At 35.5% G+C, this 21,187-nt stretch overlaps 1 protein-coding gene across 5 annotated transcripts in view; it reads left to right on the plus strand.

The window, feature by feature from the left end:
- Nucleotides 1–21,187, plus strand: part of PCNX1 (pecanex 1) — a 170,656-nt gene that overhangs the window by 97,535 nt on the left and 51,934 nt on the right. For 4 of the 5 annotated variants that reach the window (XM_007184383.3, XM_057542777.1, XM_007184386.3 and 1 more), the window contains 6 exons: nucleotides 1,449–1,666; nucleotides 7,091–7,244; nucleotides 11,423–11,455; nucleotides 13,014–13,185; nucleotides 13,705–13,815; nucleotides 15,888–15,979. In XM_007184383.3, the coding sequence (XP_007184445.1) occupies nucleotides 1,449–1,666; nucleotides 7,091–7,244; nucleotides 11,423–11,455; nucleotides 13,014–13,185; nucleotides 13,705–13,815; nucleotides 15,888–15,979 (780 nt within the window). The remainder of the gene's footprint in view (nucleotides 1–1,448; nucleotides 1,667–7,090; nucleotides 7,245–11,422; nucleotides 11,456–13,013; nucleotides 13,186–13,704; nucleotides 13,816–15,887; nucleotides 15,980–21,187) is intronic. The other variant, XM_007184387.3, reaches the window with a different exon arrangement.

Below are 21,187 nucleotides of genomic sequence, written 5' to 3' on the forward strand. Positions count from 1 at the left end.
TTGGTACTTGTCTACTAACTGTTGGTTAACTATTAGTTATTCGTATACCAGTGTGTGTGCTTAGTGATGTTATCGCTGTATAAAAAAATGCCATATGAGATGCAGTGGGTATATTTTAAAAAGATAACACTGCCTTTGTGTGATGTATATCAAAATATATATATTGAGGTTAGAAAAGATAAAACAGTTGAAATCCTTATAAGCAATATTTAAGAGATACGAGATACGTGTAGATAAATTTAGTGCCAAAGAGATTAATTATTAGAGGCTTCCTGAAGCTGATGAGTTGTGAGCAGGGTTTTAAAACCATAGATGTGAATTGGCACAGAACAATAGTTTTCAACATTTGGCAATGTCTGGAAATATTTTTGCTTGTTACAACCAGGGGGATGCTGTAGGTATCTAGTGGGTGGAAGCCAGGGATGCTGTAAAACATTCTACAGTGGAAAGCATAGCCCCCACCCAAAGAATTACCTGGCTTGAAAGTACCTGTAGTGCCAAGATTGAGAAACCCTGGCATAGAGGATAAGGGAAAAAAAGTGTTTGGGGAGATATTTGTCAATGCTTAGAGACAGAAATGGCTGTTGTATATAAGAAACATATTTTCTTGACTATACCCCACCCCTGTGTAGGAAAAGTAAAGACTGTCCCTACTCTTTTGCTGCATTGTATTCCTGGAAACTCCACAGGAAAGCAGAAATGGGGAAATGATTACAGTGATCCCTTGGTATCCGCAGGGGATTGGTTCCAGGACCCTGTGCGGATACCAAAATCTATGTTTGTTCAAGTCCTTTATATAAAATGGCATAGTAGTATTTTCCACTGTTAAATGGTATGAGAGCCTTGAGACAGCAAAATGCTGGCTAGTGCTCTGCTAAATGCAGTAAACTTTGGATTCTTTCAGAGGAAGGGGAAACTGGTGAACGGATGAGTTGAACCTGAAAGAAATGTAATGTGGTAATATCCTGTATAGCCTCAGATGAGCAGCCTGCCAAAACAAAAGTAAAGGAGTGTGGGAGGGATTTGAAAACAGCAGTAACAGTGATAAGAGGCGAAGAATTGAGATTTGAAGGCATTGAATCCAATGCAGAGGAGCTTAGATTTGACACCGTAGTGAGGTTCATAGCTTAATGAGAGAAGAGAAGGGGTAGGGAGAAGGGAAGCCGCTAATGATTCCCTGTTGGTGATTGTAATGGATTCACTAGCTATACAATCATAAAATACTAAAATTTCAAATACTTCCTAGTAAAATCTTTCCAAAAGGCCTTTGTTGTAGTTCACTTCCTTTTGTCACCTTCTGTAGTTTCTAGCAATCATAAAATATCCACAAGAGTGGACTAGTGTAGAGAATTAAGGAGGTTTAGATAATTTGCAAGCTAATTGCGTAGCCCTTGAAGCATGACTTGATTAAAGATATTTTAAGCCTTTCGATGCTGATTTTCTTTTAGCTCTCTCTTCCACAGATTCGATTGAACAGACTATTGACCATCGATACAGATTTGTTGGAGCAACAAGACATTGACCTAAGCCCTGATTTGGCAGCTACTTATGGTCCAACAGAAGAAGCTGCCCAAAAAGTTAAACACTATTATCGCTTTTGGATCCTGCCCCAGCTGTGGATCGGCATTAACTTTGACAGACTCACACTTTTGGCCCTGTTTGATAGGTGAGAATATAGTGTGATATTAAAGATATGTGCAGATTTTATTTTTAAATTGAAATGTATTAAATTACCCATTGAGTATTTGACTTGGTTTCCATGTTGGAAGGTGTTTTCTATTTTGGTTCTCTTGAGATAAAATTTAAGTTAGTAAGGCTCCCAAACATTGACTCTCCTGAATCCATTAAAAGCTTTTTTTGTGGCAATTTTAATATGTTTATTTAAAAAATTGTTTTTATCATTAAGAATCATGCAGCTGTACTTAAAAGCCAGAGAATTTGAGGTGTTAATGACCATAAGGTTATATGTAATATGACTCTAACTATAAAAGGTATAATAGTAAACAGTATTAGTCAATTATGAACTTGGTGACCAACTGCTGCTTCTAGTTGACATGGAGTAACAAAGACTGGGTTTACTCTTCTACCTGAAACAATGAAAAACAGATAAAATGCATGAAACAGTGGTTTTCAAGACATTGGAAATAAGACAGAAAAGGACCGTGATTCCTGAGAGATGGGAAGCAAATTATGTGAGCCCACCTTACTGCCTTAAGAGAGTCCCCAGGCTGTGGTACTGAAGTAGAGTCCAGAGGACTTCCTGAGTTGAGGAGATGGAGCTCAGAGTCCAGGGAGACTAGAGCAGCTCAAGTCTGTAGGATAGAACATCAGAGAGGATTGCTGTTCAGAGAAAGAACCTCAGAGATTTTTAGTGGGTCTCCTCAACTGTTCAGCAGAATATTGGTAAGAGAATGCATATGAGGAAGCCAGGGTAAGAATGATGTGAAAGAAACAGAGGAACAGTGCCTGGCACACAGGGCTGGGGATAGTGCCCATCCCCCCCCACCATAATAATTCATACTTTATGATGCATTGTGTAGGGTACTCAGGAAAGTCTTGCCTTAGAAGTGGGGAGTAATTAGCCCTAGCATGAGCACTGCACCAGACCCACCTAGCAAGTCATAAAAGCAAGACCTGAAAGGATCAAACTGTTTCCAAGTAGCATAACAAAGCTCAGCAAGATTTATAGAAATCCAGAAATTCTCACCACATAAAAAGTTAAGATTCACAATATCTGGCATCCAATCAGAGATTACCAAGCATACAAAGAAATGACAAAATGTGGTTTATAATGAGGGAAGTAATGAAACCAACCTGTAACTGTCACTGATATTAGAATTAGCAGTCAAAGACATTAAACAGTTATAAATATACTTTGCATGTTAATAAAAATTAAGTAGAGATATGGAAGATATGAAAAAAAAGACCCAAGTCACACTTAGAGATGAAAACTAAAATGTCTGAGATGAAAAGTATGATGGATGAGATTAATGGTAGATTAGACATTACAGAAGAAAATATAAGTGAAGTTGACAGCATGGCAGTAGAAACTACTGAAAATGAAACAAAGAAAAAAGAATCATTCTCCTATGCCCATCCTCCAATGAAAAGAATATACAAAATGAAAGTAAGCCAAGGGAGACAGGAAGAGAGAAAAAATTTGAGGAAGTAATGGTGGAAAACTTTCTAAATTTGATGAAAACTACAGATGTACACATTGAAGAATCTCCATGAACCTCAAGTACAAGAAACATGAAAAAAACTATACCAAGGCACATAATTGCTCAAAACCAGTGATAAAATCTTAAAAACTGCAAGAGAAAAAAGATGTAGTTTGTACAGAGGAACAAGAATAAGGAAGACATCAGATTTATTGTTGGAAAAAATACAAATGAGGAGATGATGGAGCAGTATTTTTGAAGTATTGAAAGGAGAAAAAAACTCAACCTGGAATTCTATACCCAACAAAACTGCAAAAACCAAGATGAAATTAAGACAGTTTTGGACTAGGAAAAACTGAAAGAATTTTTTTCAAGCAGACCCACACTACAAAATATATTACAGGATGTCTTTCAGGCAGAAGGATAATAATACCAACTGGAAATATGGAGCTACCCAAAGAAATAAAAGATCACTGTAAATGGTAAGTAACTACATGAATAAATATATAAAATTTTTTCTTACTAATTAAATCTCTTTGAGACATAATTGGATGTTTAAACAAAAATAATAATGATGTGTGATTTATAAGATAAGTGAAAGTAAAATTCATGACAATAATAGCATAAACGCCAGGAAGGGGCATATAAGAGTATAGTACTATAAGTTTCTTATACTGTATGTGAATTAAATATAAGTTGCTTATACTGTATGTATACTTATACTACGTCACTTGAAGTAGACTGTCATAAAATGTATACTAAAGCAACTACTAAAGTAACAAAAGAAAGAGTTATAACTAGTAAGTTAAAAAAATAAAGGAGATAAAATAGATTCATAAAAATTGTTCTCTTAATGTAAAATAAGGCAGAAAATGAAAGAGATCAAAAACAGATTGACAGAAGATAAATGACAGGATGATAGTTGGAAAAGTCAGAAATTGTCAAATTGGAGAAAAAAAGCAAGACTCAGTTCTTTGCTGCCTACAAGAAATGCACTTTAAATATAAAAACAGAAAAGATATACCATGCTAACACTAATCACAGTAAAGCTAGAGTGGCTGAATTAATGTCAGACAAAGTAGATTTCAAAGCAAAGAATGTTACCAAGGTAAAAGGAGGTCATTTTATAATGATAAGTGGTCAATTAATGCATAGGATTTAACCATCCTAAATGTTTCTGTATCTCAAACAGTGCTTTGAAGGAAAAGCTGATAGAAATAGGAGAAATGGATAAATTCACAATTATAGTTGAATTCAACACACCTCTCTCAATAATTGCTAGAACAAGTATGTAGAAAATCAACAAAGATATAATTGTCAGCCAACCTAAGCTGAGTGACATTTATGGAACACTCCACTCATAACCACAGAATACACATTCTTTTATGTGCACACAGAACATTTACCAAGATAGACCATATTCTGGGCCATAATATAAGGATCAAATTTAGAAGGATTTGAGTTCTATATAGTGTGTTCCCTGACCACGGAGTTAATTATAAATCAGTAACAAAAGAACCTTGGAAAATCCCTAAATATTTGAAAGCTAAATACACCTAAATAACTCATAGATCAAAGGACAAATCAAGCGGGAGATTAGAAAATATTTTGAACTAAATAAAAAATGAAACACAGTCAGAATTTTTGTGATGCCACTAACACAGTACTTAGAAGAATTTATAGCACTGAATAAGAAGAAAAGTCAATTCAATGACTTCACCTTCCCCCTTAGGAAACTAGAAAAAGAAGATCACATTAACCCTAAGAAAGCAGAAGAAAGAAAATCATAAAGAACAAAGCAGAAATCAGTGAGGACACAGAAGACAGTAGAGAAAAATCAAGGAAACCAAAAAGCTCAATTAAAGTAATATATTTTAGCCAAGCTGATCAGGACAAAAAAAAAAGTTACGGATTACCAATATCAGGAATGTGAGCTAGGATATCACTACAGATTCTACAGGTAATAAATGGATAATAAAATATTATGAGCAGTTGTATGTAAATAAATTTGACAGTGGACAAATTTCTTGAGAGATAAAAATTATCAAAGTTCTGAAAGAAATACAATATCTTAATGTTCCTATATCTATTAAATAAATGGGCATTGTAGTTAAACACCTTCCCATAAAGAAAATTCCAGGCCTAGATAGTGCCAAAATAATATCCCAAATCAGTGAAGTGGAGAAAGGATAAGCTTTTCAACAAGTGGTGCTAGAAACATTGGATTTCCATATGCAAAAAAAAAAAGAAAAATAAAGAATTTGTATTATTACCTTGCAGCATATTACAAAAATTAACTCAGAGTGGATCATAGGCCTAAATGTGAAATCTAAAACATAAAATTCAGAAAAAAGCAAAACGTAGGAGAAAAGATTTGTGACCTTGGGTTAGGCAAAATTGCACAGATGTGACATGAAAAACAGATCAATGAAAAAACAAATTGATAAATTGTATTCATCAAAATTTAAAACTAACAAAAGCCGGAGGGAGAGCACGTGTTCAGTGACAAGCGACATGGACAGAATATAGTGTACCAGGGCCGACAGGGATCGTTGGATTCGGCAAGTCTGGGATTCCACAACTGCCATATAAGAACAGGTGAAAATACCAGTGTTTCGTTTATTGATTTCAAATTACTATTGAACTTGTCTTAATCTGGAAGAACTATCAAGTGAAATAGTACAGAGATGTTTGTGAATTTTATTTTTTAGGTCAATTGATGATTATAAATTGGGCATTGATGTAATATAAAGAAATAAAAATCTTTTTATGATTATGAAAGCAATTCTTTATTAAATATGTAGAAAGATTTTAAGACAGAGGCCAGCCAAAATCCTTCCACCCAGAGAGAACCATTATTAGTAGTACCAAATTGATATATTGTCTTTTTAAACCTGTGTATGTATGTTTCTTAAGTAATAGAACTTGTATCTTCGTATACAGTTTTGTGTCCTGCTTTCTTTGTATAGCAAATGTACTGAGCATGTTCCTGTGTCAGTAAATATTCTTTAAAATCAAGAGTTTTAGCACATACCTAACATTTTGTGAATAAAATTTCCCCAAGAAGTAAGATAGATTCTTATTTTTTGGCATGATTTATAAAAATCATCTTCAGGGACTTCCTTGGCAGTCCAGTGGTTAAGACTCCACTCTTCCAATGCAGGGGGTGCAGGTTTGATCTCTGGCCGGAGAGCTAAGATCCCATATGCTGTGCAGTGCAGCCAAAAAATAAAATAAAATAAATTTAAAAAAAAATTATCTTCATTGCTGTATGTAGTATGTTGAACATCGTACTGCTTCTTTTACAGTGTCAGTTTAGTAAAATATAGAATTGTCTCAGTACCTTTGATAGAGGCAGCATTGATGGTCTATCACTGCCTTCATTCTCAACATATGTAAGAGCCTGTGTTTAAGTAATTTTAGTAAGATTTCTGATTATTTCAGATGATTTAGACATGGGAAATGAAACCACTTGGTATCAAAATTTGGTTACAGACTTTGTCATATAAATGTTTTCAATTTAATTTTCTAGAGACTCTTTTGAGATTTTGTTTTTCGAACTTGTTTCTTTGTATATTTCCTTTATTTGCCATTCAGGTTGTTTAGTTATTTGGCAACAAACTTGACAGAGAAGCAGATGATAAGAAAAGTAAAGTTATAGCATAGAAATTGAAACTGTATTATGTATTATAATAAGAACTTCACAATCCACTGTAGCATGCTTTATTTGCACATAAGAATGTGTGCCAGTTTTCCATCTAAACTGAACATACTTTTTCAGTATGATCCAAAACCTTGTTCAAACCCAGTACTAAAAAAAAAATCTTAACAAGCATAGTATGAACTTCATATTGATGTCTTCCCTTTTTGCACTCTGATTAATTTCTTGTATTGATGATATACTTACTCATAAATTTTTCTGTCTACAGAAATCGTGAGATCCTGGAAAATGTGTTAGCTGTCATCTTGGCTATTCTTGTGGCTTTTTTGGGATCTGTTCTTCTCATACAAGGCTTCTTCAGAGATATCTGGGTCTTCCAGTTCTGCCTGGTGATAGCCAGCTGTCAATATTCACTACTTAAGGTACCAGCATGTCCCTTCTCTTCAGACTTTGGCATCATAGTTATGTTAAAAAGCAGAAAGTTTTGTATCATTCATTGAATTATAGTAAGAATATAATTTTTAGATTTATTTTCCTTGGACATTTACATTAAGATTGGGAAAGGGGGCTTCCCTGGTGGCGCAGTGGTTGAGAATCTGCCTGCCAATGCAGGGGACACGGGTTCGAGCCCTGGTCTGGGAAGATCCCACATGCCGCGGAGCAACTGGGCCCGTGAGCCACAACTACTGAGCCTGCGCGACTGGAGCCTGTGCTCCGCAACAAGAGAGGCCGCGATAGTGAGAGGCCCGCGCACCGCGATGAAGAGTGGCCCCCGCTTGCCACAACTGGAGAAAGCCCTCGCACAGAAACGAAGACCCAACACAGCCAAAAATAAATAAATAAATAAATAAATAAATATAAAAGAACAGCTTTATTAAAAAAAAAAAAAAAAAAAGATTGGGAAAGGAACAAAAGGGACATACAAACTTTAAAAAATAATGACATGTGAATGAAGCTTCCTAAAAACTTTTTTTGTATTAAAATACAAAATAAAAAAATAAGAATTCGAGTTCTTTTTTTTTTCTCTCTTTTTCTTTTCTTTTTTTTTTTTCTGGCCATGCCGCATGGCTTGCGGGATCTTAGTTCCCCAACCAGGGTTATAACCCGGACCCTGACAACGAAAGTGCCAGGTCCTAACCACTGGACCGCTAGGGAATTCTCAAGAATTCGAGTTCTTGAAATTCATTTTCTTTTAATTTATCAACGTTAACTGTCCTACTCTCATATTTTAAGTCTTCTATTATGTAGGTGAAATTTATTAAGATCCATCATTGGTAGATAGAATAATGTCAAAACTAGCATATACATTCTTTGTGGACACAGAGAGCAGAAGATCGGTGTCCCTTTGCTTTTGTTTAAATAGTGGTTCTAAAATACCAAATGTTATCAATTTTAAGCTTTCCATAAATGGGAGAACCAAATACCAAATTTTTCACTTTCCGTGCCACGTCAGTGTGCACTGGTAACATGGACTGTTTTCTTTCCTTTCTTAGCCAGTACTGGTTATTTGCCTGATACATACTAACAGGCAGAACCCTCTCCCATCCTGAAAACTATTTGTTTAGTTCTGTTTATACCATCAGCTATCCTTTCTTTTTTCTCTCTCCATTTATAGACATCTGGAGTAAGCCACCTTTGTCAACTGCTCCATTTCTTCAAGACCCATCATACTTTTTTCCTCATTACAGTATTGAAATTACAGTCTTTGTGGGCTAATAATCTCTAATTGCCAAATCTATGTTCTTAGTCTTCATTCTCTGTGAGTGCTGCATCATTTAAATACCTGTGAATACTTTCTTCCATTTTTATGTTTTCCTCATTGTCGATCTGTGACTTTATACTACCCTCATGATTATGCTACTTTTCAGGTAACTTTATTTTCCTTTGTTGATGCCTCTTTGTTCTTTTGACTACCTCTTAATTTACAAGACCTCTCTAGGGTTTTACTTGGCCCTCTTTTCAGTTTGTAATTCCTTGCCAGTGAAGTCATCCTCTTTTATTACTTTGTTGCCCCTGTATATGAATTATGTCCAGATTGATGTCTCACGGTCTTCACCTTTCTCGTACGCTTTAGTCCTATAGATCTAACAGGCAGCTGGGCAACTTCTGAAAACGGCACATCATCATCTTCTGATATTTTCCTTTCCCAGTTCCTTTGCTTTTTCTTTTTTTTAACACCTATATTGGAGTATAATTCCTTTACAGTGTTGTGTTAGTTTCTGCTGTATAACAAAGTGAATCAGCTATACGCATACGCATATACCCTCCCTCTTGTGTCGCCCTCCCACCCTCCCTATGCCACCCCTCTAGGTGGTAGCAAAGCACGGAGCTGATCTCCCTGTGCTATGCGGCTGCTTCCCACTAGCTATCTATGTTACATTTGGTAGTGTATATATATCCATGCCACTCTCTCACTTCGTCCCAGCTTGCCCCTTCCCCCTACCCGTGTCCTCAAGTCCATTCTCTGCGTGTGCGTCTTTATTCCTGTCCTGCCCCTAGGTTCTTCAGAACCTTTTTTTTTTTTTTTTTTTTTAGATTCCATGTATATATGTTAGCACATGGTATTTGTTTTTCTCTTTCTGACTTACTTCACTCTATATGACAGACTCTAGGTCCATCCATCTCACTACAAATAACTCAATTTCGTTTCTTTTTATGGCTGAGTAATATTCCATTGTATATATGTACGACATCTTTATCCATTCATCTGTCGATGGACACTTAGGTTGCTTCCATGTCCTGGCTATTGTAAATAGTGCTGCAATGAACATTGTGGTACATGACTCTTTTTGAATTATGGTTTGCTCAGGGTATATGCCCAGTGGTAGGATTGCTGGGTCATATGGTAAGTTCTATTTTTAGTTTTTTAAGGAACCTCCATACTGTTCTCCATAGTGGCTGTATCAATTTACATTCCCACCAAGAGTGCAGGAGGGTTCCCTTTTTTCCACACCTTCTCCAGCATTTATTGTTGTAGATTTTTTTTTAAATTAATTAATTTATTTATTTATTTTTGGCTGTGTTGGGTCTTCGTTTCTATGCGAGGGCTTTCTCTAGTTGCGGCAAGCGGGGGCCACTCTTCATCGCGGTGCGCGGGCCTCTCACTATCACGGCCTCTCTTGTTGCAGAGCATAGGCTCCAGACATGCAGGCTCAGTAGTTGTGGCTCACGGGCCCAGTTGCTCCACGGCATGTGGGATCTTCCCAGACCAGGGCTCGAACCCGTGTCCCCTGTTTCCCCCTTTGGGCCTGGGATCCCTTCCCCTCCCCCAGCTGCCCCTCAGGGGCGCCAGTCCCATCCCGCCTCCACTTCTTCTCCCCCTTCACTCCCCCCACACGCCACGTCCTACCCGGTAGCTTGGGGTTCCTTCTGTCCCCTTAGGTGCCCTCCCCCACGGGTGCCTGGTAGGTGCCCTAGTTGTGAGGAGACGAGAATTCCGCTTCCTCCTAGTACGCCATCTTGACTCTGCCCCAGTTCCTTTGCTTTTGATAGTTGTATACCAACCCAGATCCTAGAGCCTCTGCTCCTTCTTCTTTACCCCTAACGACAGTGACTACGTCCCTCTGATTAAATTTGGTGATTCTGCGTTACAGTTTGTCGCCTTTCTTCTTGCTTTTCATTTCAGTTCCCCTTAATCCATCCCTTTATTGCCTTAAACCATTTAAATTCATTCCCTGGATCCAATGTCCCTTATACTGTTAACTTTGTCCACTGCTTAATATGGTTAGATATGGAAAAGGCAAAGGATGACTCAGATTTTTAAAAATATTTCAGATTTTTAAAATCTAGTTGACTAGAAGAATAGTAATAACATAAACAGAAATAAGAAAGGCGGGAACAGAGCTTTAGGAGGATAGATGTTTGAATTGAAAGAGTTTAAAGATTGTCTGGTCTCATATCCAGCCAAGGGCCACATGCCAAACTCAGTGAGCTTAGTCCAATGTAGAATTGTAGGATGGTGATAGACCATCCTAGTGAAATTGCTTGGTATGCTATTGAAAATGGACAGCAACTTTGGAGAAATGTCATGATTTGGGAGGTAGCTGCACTATACATTTTGAACATTTTTATGGAAAGTTGTTAAAGTCTCTTAGAAGGATACAGCTTAACTAATTTGATGAGTTTGATGTGAAAATGCAGAGAATATATTTAACACAACTACCATTGAATTGTTTAGTAAGTTTGGAATTTGTGGGCAGAACTGGAATCCTTCTTTTAAGCTAACCCATATTTTGTGCATTTCCTGAATGGAGTGATGTTGCCGTGAGAAAGCATTCTACCTTAACTGTACTTAAGTGTTGTAATGAGCCAAGTAGTAGGATGGATCTATCTGCTGTATGCCACTTCAGAAACATTAAGCTAGATGCAAATTAATAATTAACCATAGTAAGTATAAGAGTTAGGAAAGATTTGAGATGTTTTAATATCAGTGACATCAGTATCTGGAGCTGATGTTTTGTCTTCTGTTGATGTTTCAACAGAATTAATATAGGTCATTTCTTAGCTATGGGATATTTACTTGAAATTATTTCAGGCATTTTGGAAGTTAATGTAAAATTACCAGGTCTTTAGTAGTATAATCTGTCTGTTTCTTTTTTAGAGTGTTCAACCAGATTCTTCTTCTCCCAGACATGTAAGTCACTCTAATACACCTGTAACTTGTGTTTCCTTAACATTCCTCAAAACCTTTTTTTGGTCATATGTGAGACTGAACTAAGATTTATGTTATTATTTTCTCACTGGCAGTAGAAAGTCCCTGATAGTGCATTTGTTCTTTTTAGCCTCCTTTAATTTAGAGCAGTTCCTCAGTATTTGTCTCACACAATATTGACATTTTTAATGGGTACAGGGCAGTAATTTTGTAGACAGATGATCTTCAATTTGAGTTTGTCTGATATTTCTTCTTTATTAGATACGGGCTGTGCTTTTTTGGTAGGAATATTACAAAAATGCTGTGTTCTTCGGAACTCATCATATCCAGAAACACATAATGTCAGTTTATGCTTTTACTGGTGATGTTAACTTTGATTTTTTGGCTAAGGGTAGTGTATGCAGTGTTTTTGAAACATTGCAGTGTTAACATTTTGGGCTGGATAATTCTTTGTTGAAAGTTGGGGGTGGGGAGGATCTGTCCTGTGCATTGTGGGCTGTTTAGCATTATCTCTGACTTCTACCCATTAGATGCCAATAGCACCCTCACCCCAATTGTGACAACCACAATGTCTTCAGACATTGCTATATGTTCCCTGGGGGGCAGAATCCCCTCCCACTCCCTTGAGAACCAATACTCTACTGTAATGTTACCATTTTTCTCTTGTAGTTAATAAGTATATCATAGGAGATACTTTGGGATTGTGTATATGTCCTGTTGCCCTGCAAACGTCCGCCCAGTTGTTTTTAGTATCTATTGATGTTTCTTGCCTGAATCAGTTATCATTTGATGGTTGCCAAATAGTGATTTTTTTAGCTCCATCATACCTTCTACATTTATTAGTTGACTTTTTACTGTAAGAACTTTCCTTTTTTTTTTTGTATTGGTGTGGATTCATGGATTCTTATTTTATTAAATGGACAGTAATGTTACTATCATTATTTTGATGCTCAAATTGTCCCTGATTTGGCCATTGGGAGCCCATCAAGCTGCCTTCTGTGTCCTTTTGACATACCTTCATCATTTTAAACGTACTTTCTTCCTTTTGGGCACAATTATTTGTTCCAAGCTCATCTTATACTTTCCCGACCCTAGCCTGAAACCAGCCTTTTCTCTGTGGATCCTTAGTTCTTTTTAGTGCATAATGTTATTTATAAACTAAGATCGGGATGCTAGTAATCTTTATTACTAGAATGTCATTGCTTGTAGGTCCTCTCTGTGGATAAAGCTAGAAAAATACGTGTATACACTTACATACACTCATACACGTATATACACACATTTATTCTTATACCTATCTATTTATATGCATATTAAAAATACTGAGTTCATACTGATACTTAATTTCAATCAAGTATCGTGGGGTTTATTCTGTTCTTCCTCCTATCCTTATTTGTAATTCCCTTCTGCCACAGTCAGAAACCTGACCTCCATATGGATGCATTTTGAATCCTTAGAATATAAGCCATCAAAAATCTCAGTAGCTAGTTGTGACACCTCAAATTAAATAAACTGACTTCTTTTTTAATATCATTTTCAGGGTCATAATCGTATCATTGCCTACAGTAGACCAGTTTATTTCTGTTTGTGTTGTGGTCTTATTTGGCTCTTGGATTATGGTAGCAGAAACCTTACTACAACCAAGTTCAAATTATATGGAATAACTTTCACCAATCCGCTGGTGCTTATATCAGCCAGGGATTTAGTTATAGGTGAGTCATCTTTAAAGTATCTTAGATCTTAATGTTAATTTATTTGTATACAAACCATTCACTGATAAATAGATCAATTATATAGATACAAATACTTTTACTGGGTTTATTTTGCTGTTTATTGCCGTCCTCTCAGTGAGGAACAAAACTATAGGGCTGTTAGGAATGAAAAAAGCTAATGATGAACAAATATTATAGTAATTCTTCTGTTGTTGAAGCAGATGGAATGAAAGATTTCCTTTGGATCTCAGGTCCCTATTATGTGAAAACAGTTGAATTAATTTTAAAAGCTGTTGTTTATAGTTGGAAAGATTATTTAATATTCAGGCAGTTATCTAGAGAGAAATAATTTAAAATGGTATATTTTAAGAAATTTGGTTCGTAGTTTTAAGCAACTTTAAGAAACTACCTTAGTAATTTATATTAATTTCGGGTTTCTTTTTATCATTTATTATCTTAGGTGAACAAAAGGATGGATGTGATATACTGTTTTTAACTTGCTTTTCTTTCCTTCTATAGTGTTTACACTCTGTTTCCCAATAGTATTTTTCATTGGTCTCCTGCCTCAGGTGAATACATTTGTAATGTACCTTTGTGAACAATTGGATATCCATATCTTTGGTGGTAATGGTGAGTACTTCTTTATAAAAATTACAGTTTACGGTATTACTTTTACAGATCATTAAGTAATAAACTGAACATTAAATTGCTTTTCCAGTTTTTATTTTAGAATTGTAATTAGAAAGAAAAAGACACTTATTTAATAATTAAAGACTGAACAGGAATTAATTTGTAGATAGGAAAAAATAGTCAAGGCTGCTACTTTAGGGAAAGATCCAGGAATAATGGAGTTGATTTGTAAGTGTTAAAATACTGTCATCTTAAAGTAAAAGTTATAGTGAGTTTACATGGAACCTGAATAGACTTATGAAATATTTATAAAAGATCAAATAGATTGAGCTCTGATACGTGGCATTATATTTAGATTTTGAACTAGTGTATGCATTTGATATTCTATATATTTGGTTTCAGAGCTTTGTTTTATCTTTAGAATGGGAACACCAAAACCAGAATGCTTTTAGTAAAAGCATTTTACTAAATAAGATTTTTAGAAATATCTCTGTTTTTAGAGTAGGATATGTGGATATGAATTGGTATACTTAGAAATGTATTCCCCTGTTACATGTACATTTTATTTTCAAAATAAGTAAGACTATACCAAAATTACCCTGGAATAATGTTTTGCAGAACTTGAAAATAACACTTTGGGCAGCCATCATGGTTAAAATACACCCTTATTTAGTTTAACCATCTAACATCTTATCGAAAGATGAGTGTACAACTATAGAAAAAAATATGAAAGGGCAAGAAATTACTGAACTTTATAGTTTATTTCTATTCATACTTCACATTTGCAGTCCACATCTTCCAAGTATATGCATTGAAATTATCTCTACTGATAAAATGTTGATATTATGGTTTAAATTTTAAATAGAAGCTAAGCTTTTTCTATGTCACTATGTATCTAGAGCATTTTTATTGTTTTGAAAATTTGAAGGAGTGTGAATTAAGACTGGGCTGGGCTTCAGCATAGCTTAATGGGTAGAAAACAATTTCAGTATTTAGGGGACTATTATAGGTGCTATATTAATCTAAACGCTATGCAGAAGGTTTAGTGTAGGTAATTTATAATAGTGGGCTTCATCATAATTTACAAACTTGTGCAAGGTGTTAGGTTTTTAATATCTCCTAAAGAAAAATTTTGCTTGTAGAGTTCTTTTATGGTCACCATATAAAATTACTATTAAAGTCTGTTATCTTAGCCATCCTCTATTCCTTATTATTAATAATCCCATTAGATCTATTTTTTGTTGTTATTGTTAGCAGTTAGATCGATACTCTTTTGCAAGAATTGATTAACACATGGGAATATACATTTATTTCTGTGGGTAATACAAGTTCTGTTTACATAGACAGTCTACATAATACATTTCTAGCTTCTTTTCAGGCTCTGCAAGCTTCATTTTCCCATACTTTTATAAATAAGATACATTCTTGAAGCATGATATAGGTACAGTTTTTTTCTGCTGTAAATAAATGTTTATTACTTCCAAGGGGAATATATTTTACCTTGTATCAGAAATTGTTGATAGTAAACCTTTGTCGTTTCAATTTTTTTTTTTTAGAAATTTATTTATTTTATTTTTGGCTGCGCTGGGTCTTCGTTGCTGTGCGCGGGCTTTCTCTAGTTGCGGTGAGCGGGGGCTACTTTTTGTTGTGGTGCGCGGGCTTCTCATTGCGGTGGCTTCTCTTGTTGCGGAGCATGGGCTCTAGGCACATGGGCTTCAGTAGTTGTGGCACATGGGCTCAGTAGTTGTGGCTCGCGGGCTCTAGAGCGCAGGCTCAGTAGTTGTGGCACACGGGCTTAGTTGCTCCGCGGCATGTGGGATCTTCCCGAACCAAGGCTCGAACCCATGTCTGCTGCATTGGCAGGCGGATTCTTAACCACTGTGCCACCAGGAAAGTCCTCAAAATTTTTTGAAAGAACAGGATGAAGAAACTGAATTTTTATAAATCAAACAAGTAGATATTTAATTATAGTTAATAGCCTACCATTTTAAATACTTTTCAGTGAACTTTTAAGGTATGTTTTCTCCATAAATGTTTATAAATGTTGATTTCATTTTCCCTTTCCTGTCTAGCCACTACAAGCCTGCTTGCAGCACTTTACAGTTTCATCTGTAGCATTGTGGCAGTAGCCTTACTATATGGATTGTGTTACGGCGCCTTAAAGGTGAGCAATACATGTAGTATGTTGTGTCTTTAAGGCTACTTTTCTATATGAAGATTGTTTTAAATTAACTAATGATTTTTTTCCTGGTATCTCTTCAGCATTAATTTTCATGGTCTTCCTATGTTGAGCATTATTCTTATTCTCATTTAGTTTGAATTTGAAAGGAATTTCATAGTTAATCATTACTAAAGGAAAATCCTTTTCCATGCAGTATTCATAGGTTAATATTAGAAACAGATTAGTAAAAACTAGGCTGGTCTGGGATAGAGGTGGGCATAGTAATAACAGAATATGAAATTAATTTTAGGTTTCTACTTAAGAATATGTGTAACTACTTTTCACATCGAGATTTTTTAAAACTTAGGAGAAGTTGTTCAAGGACTGCAATTTAAAATACAGTCTAGTAAAAATTAACACACTGAAATTTAATGTCATTATTGGTTTAGAAGAATCTGGACAAGGCTTATTAGTTCCATTTTAAAACAATTGTCACCAAATTATAACTAAAAATTTTAGATTTCTCATAAACAACTCTCAGCTTCTGGTATTTTATTTTTTTATGATTAATACAAGATAATCAGAGAACGATAGGGTTGAAAGGGCTATGAAAAGTGACTCATAGTATCCTTCCTTGCTTCATTTATTCAGTAGCATTTACTGTGCTTACTGTGTGCCTAGTTCTGCTTTTAAGTTGCTTATATGTTAACTGTGATTAACAAGTCAACCGATGCTCTTAATAGAGGGTGATGAAGGCTATGAAAACAGAGTGTTACAGGTATACAAATTAAGGTATTACCCTATTCAGCCTAAAGGGATTAAAGATGATTTTCCTAGGGGGTGGTTTTTTTAACCAAAATTTGAAGAACAATAGGAAATAGCTAGTTGAAACAAGGGATGAAGAGCCATGGAGTTGTAAAGAAAGTGTGTTATGTACAGGAAACAGCAAATAATTTGGAATTGCTGGAAATTTGGGTACATGAGGAAAGATGGCCTACAGTAAGGCTGGAAAGGTAAGCAACGGCTGGATTATGAAATATCTTTTATCCTGAACGTATTGGGTGGAGATGGAAGACCACCAAATATTCGAGGTAAGGCAAGGAAATGATCAATGTTGCATTTTAGAAAGATTACTTGGTCCCCAGTGTGAAGGAGACTGAAATATAAGCAGGAAGTATCAGAAGTAGGGGGACTCTTGTGCTGCTGTCTTAATTATAAGGGACTTAATGAAAATTGGATTCAGTGAATATATTTGGGAACTCTGTGGATGAAAAGAGCCAGAGTAGGATCCAGGATGACTGCTGGGTAGGGGCTGGCTTGAACAACTGGTTAGGTAGTGATATTAATGCACATGATTGGAAATCTTTGAGTTTACTGGGGAAAGTGATTGTTTACATTTAGACACTTTTATTTGTTGGCATTGATGGGGTATCCAGAGATACATAGTGGGTAGTTATTTGCAGTAATGATAAAAAGATTTAGAATTCATCAACAAATTAACGTATAAGAAAAAGACTGCTAGCCTGGGTTGGCAGGATGCAGATAGAACCCTGGGAAATGCCAATATTTAAGCAGTAGATGGAACAGAATCCAACAAAGGAAACTTCAGAAGCAATACAGTGTGAAAAAAAATTTATTGAATTTGACAGTTAATAGGATATTGGTGACTTTAACAAAACAGCTTTTTTTGTGTTTTGGCTGAGGAAGCTAGATGAATGTAAGTTTAGGTTTGAATAGATATTAAGGAAACGTATTCTACTCTCTCTAGAATATAGTCGGGAAACCTGTGCACATGATGAGGATTGTTTTCTGGGTTTTGTTTTTTAAAAAAGATCTGAGCCTTGATTGCATTTAAAAGGGGAGATGGAAAATTGATCAGAGAGGGAGATACTTGATGACATTAAGCCCAGGAAGGAACTGGAGGTAATGAGATCCAAATCCAAGCTTCTCCCAGCTACACTACCTATAAACCATCCTGGTATAAAGGTTTTAGATCTATATTTGGAGAACATGTTCTGGAAAGTGCATCATCATTTGGAAGTTGCAGTCATAGAAGTTAACAATGCAGTAAGTTTTCTAATTTTCTAAAGGCCTATTTAACTATAATTATATAGCAGAAGAGCAGCAATTGTAAAACTGCCAACTAGAACCTTGTGTCCTAAGACAGGCAGGGAGATATGTTTTTTTTCCTTCTTTCTTGGCCATGGCATTTACATTAGACTATTTTAGTTTTAGGTATTCCCCATTGTAATAGAATAAATGTGCAGATGTACTTATATAAATGAGCAAAGACTATGTGCAGAGATTTCATCATAGCAGTGTTTGTAACAGCAAAAACTGTAAACGACCTAGTATTTGTTGTTTGTGACTGTTTAAATCAATTATGGTATAGCCTCACACTGGAATACTATACAGCCACGAAAAAGAATAAAAACAGATTTTAAATTTATTTATTTATTTATTTATTTATTTGGCTGCACCAGGTCTTAGTTGTGGCACACGGGATCTTCATTGCCGCATGTAGGGTCTTCATTGTGGCATGCAGGATCTTTTAATTGTAGCATGTGAACCCCTAGTTCAGTCCTAGACTAGTCAGAGTCTTAGCCACTGGACCACCAGGGAAGTCCCAAAATAGATTTTTTATGTGCAAATGTGGAATGATTTCCAAGACATACAATTTGTTTCTTTTTTATCAAGCTGTATTGAAATGTAATTGACAAAAATGTAAGCTATTTAAAGTGTACAGTATGATTTGATATACGTATACATTGTGAAAGGATTCCTCCTGACAAGTTAGTTAACACATTTATCACTTCACATATTTACCTTTGTTTTTTTTTTGTTTTTTTTTTTTTGGTGAGAGCACATTTAAATTCTACTCTCTTAGCAAATTTCAATTCTACAATTCAGTGTTATCAACTATAGTCACTGTGTTACATATTAGCTCCTCAGAACTTATTCATCTTTTTTAAACATTTTTTAAGTTTATTATTTTAATTTTTATTGAGGTATAATTGACATATACATTATAACCACAATAAATCCAGTTAACAGCTGTCACCATACATAGTTACAAATATTTTTTCTTGTGGTGAGAACTTTTAAGATCTGTTCTCTTAGCAACTTTCAAATATGCATACATTATTATTAACTGTAGTCACTGTGCTGTACATTACATCCCCAGAACTTATTTGTCTTAAAACTGGAAGTTTGGGACTTCCCTGGTGGTACAGTGGGTAAGACTCCGCCCTCCCAATGCAGGGAGCCCGGGTTCAATCCCTGGTCAGTGAACTAGATCCCACATGCCGCAACTAAGAGTTCACATGCCACAACTACAAAAAGATCCCGCGTGCTGCAACTAAGACCTGACGCAGCCAAATGAATAAATACTAAACAAAACTGGAAGTTTGTACCTTCTGACCCTCTTTACCCATTTGCCCATGCTGTACCTAAACTTTATCTTATAACTGAAAGTTTGTACCCTTTTACCAACCTTTCCCTGTTTCCCCTACCTCCCAGTCCCTGACAACCACCTTTCTATTCTCTGTTTTTATGAGTTTGACTTTTTTTCCCCCCACATATAAGTGATAACATGCAGTATTTGTCATTCTCTGTCTGGCTTATTTTACTTAGCATAATACCCTCCAGTTTCATCCATGTTGTTGCAGATGACAAAATTTCCTTTTTTTAAGGTTGAATAATATTCCTGTGTGTACGTGTGTGTGTGTGTGTGTGTGTGTGTGTGTGTGTGTTTTAATATAAAGGAAGGCAATATGCCAAAAAATAGATGTTTCCTTTGTGCCTTTTTAAAAAAAAGCACACCTGATGGCTTGTATATACATAGAGCATTTATGGAAGAATACACAAGAAATTGACAATAGAAGTTACTTCTGGACAGTTAGGCTCATTGGGGAACATTGTTGCATGCCTTTAGGAATGGTTTAATTTTTTAATCTATTCACTAATGTAGATTTTTACATCTGTTATTTCTGACTTCTGCTTTTTTTGTGTTTACGTTTTGTTTTTCCTTGAACTTTAAAGCTCATTAAAAGTTAACATTTTTCCTCTAAGACGACTTTAGTACCTCCTGTTTTTTATGTATATACTTTCTAGATGCTTACATATTTTTAAGAGATTGCCAGAATTTGGGCCATTATGTAATGAAGTGAAAATGTTCAGACCCAATACAGTGTGTAGAACAAATCCATATTTTAATCATTATATTGCATATTATTCTAAGTTATTAATCTAAATAAAATAAGTCATTTTGAGACCAATTTAAGGGTTTTTTTTGTCTGATAGCAATAAAAAGTAGTGTCAAGCATTTGTTAAATAAATGCAAGCATCTTTTGTTTTTTTTCCAGATACTTGTTTTGAGGCAAAATTTATGCACAGTGAATTCCACGTATCTTAAGTACACAATGTGATAAGTTGTGACAAATGCATATGCCTGTGTAATATATACCCCTAGCAAGATACAAAATAGTTTCATCACCATCAGAAAGTTCCCTCTCTTGTTCCTTCCCAGTCGCTTTGCCCCAGCCGCTTTTATTTTATTATAGGTTTGCGGTTCTTGAACTTCATATAAATGGAATCATGCCATATTTACTCTTTTGTAACTGATGTGTTTTGTTCATATAATGTTTTTGAGATTCATCTACGTTATGTGTATCAGTAGTTTGTTCCGTTTTGTTGCAGAGAAGTATCCCATTTAGTTTTAAATCCTCCTTATTTCCATTGTATGAATATGTCACAGTTTATCTACTGTCTTAGAGATGAACATCTGGGTTGTTTCTAATTTAGGGCTATTATGAATAAGGCTGCTATGAATGTTCTTGTGCAAGTCTTTTTTTGTGGATATATGTTTTCATGTTCCTTGGGTAGATAACTAAAACGGAATTGCCAGTTTTCCAAAGTGGTTGTACTGCACATCTTTTTTTCAGTTTTCATTTTTACCAGAGTTGCACATAGTTATCTTTTAAAGAGTCAAATATTTCTACAAGACTTAGTGCCAGGAACAGTAATCCCCTACCCCATTATTTCTTCCTCAGAGTTACCACTTTCAATTCTTTGAGCTGATTCTTTTGGTATTCGCTTCCGTATCTCTAAGCAACTAACTTACACTTCTTGTATTTTGTCAAGGTTTAGGCATTATCCATGGACTGCACGTCATGGAATTGTAGGCTTAGCTTTCTTTCACCTCTCCCCCCA

Source organism: Balaenoptera acutorostrata, chromosome 3, assembly GCF_949987535.1.
Source record: "Balaenoptera acutorostrata chromosome 3, mBalAcu1.1, whole genome shotgun sequence".
Taxonomy (NCBI): Eukaryota; Metazoa; Chordata; class Mammalia; order Artiodactyla; family Balaenopteridae; genus Balaenoptera; species Balaenoptera acutorostrata.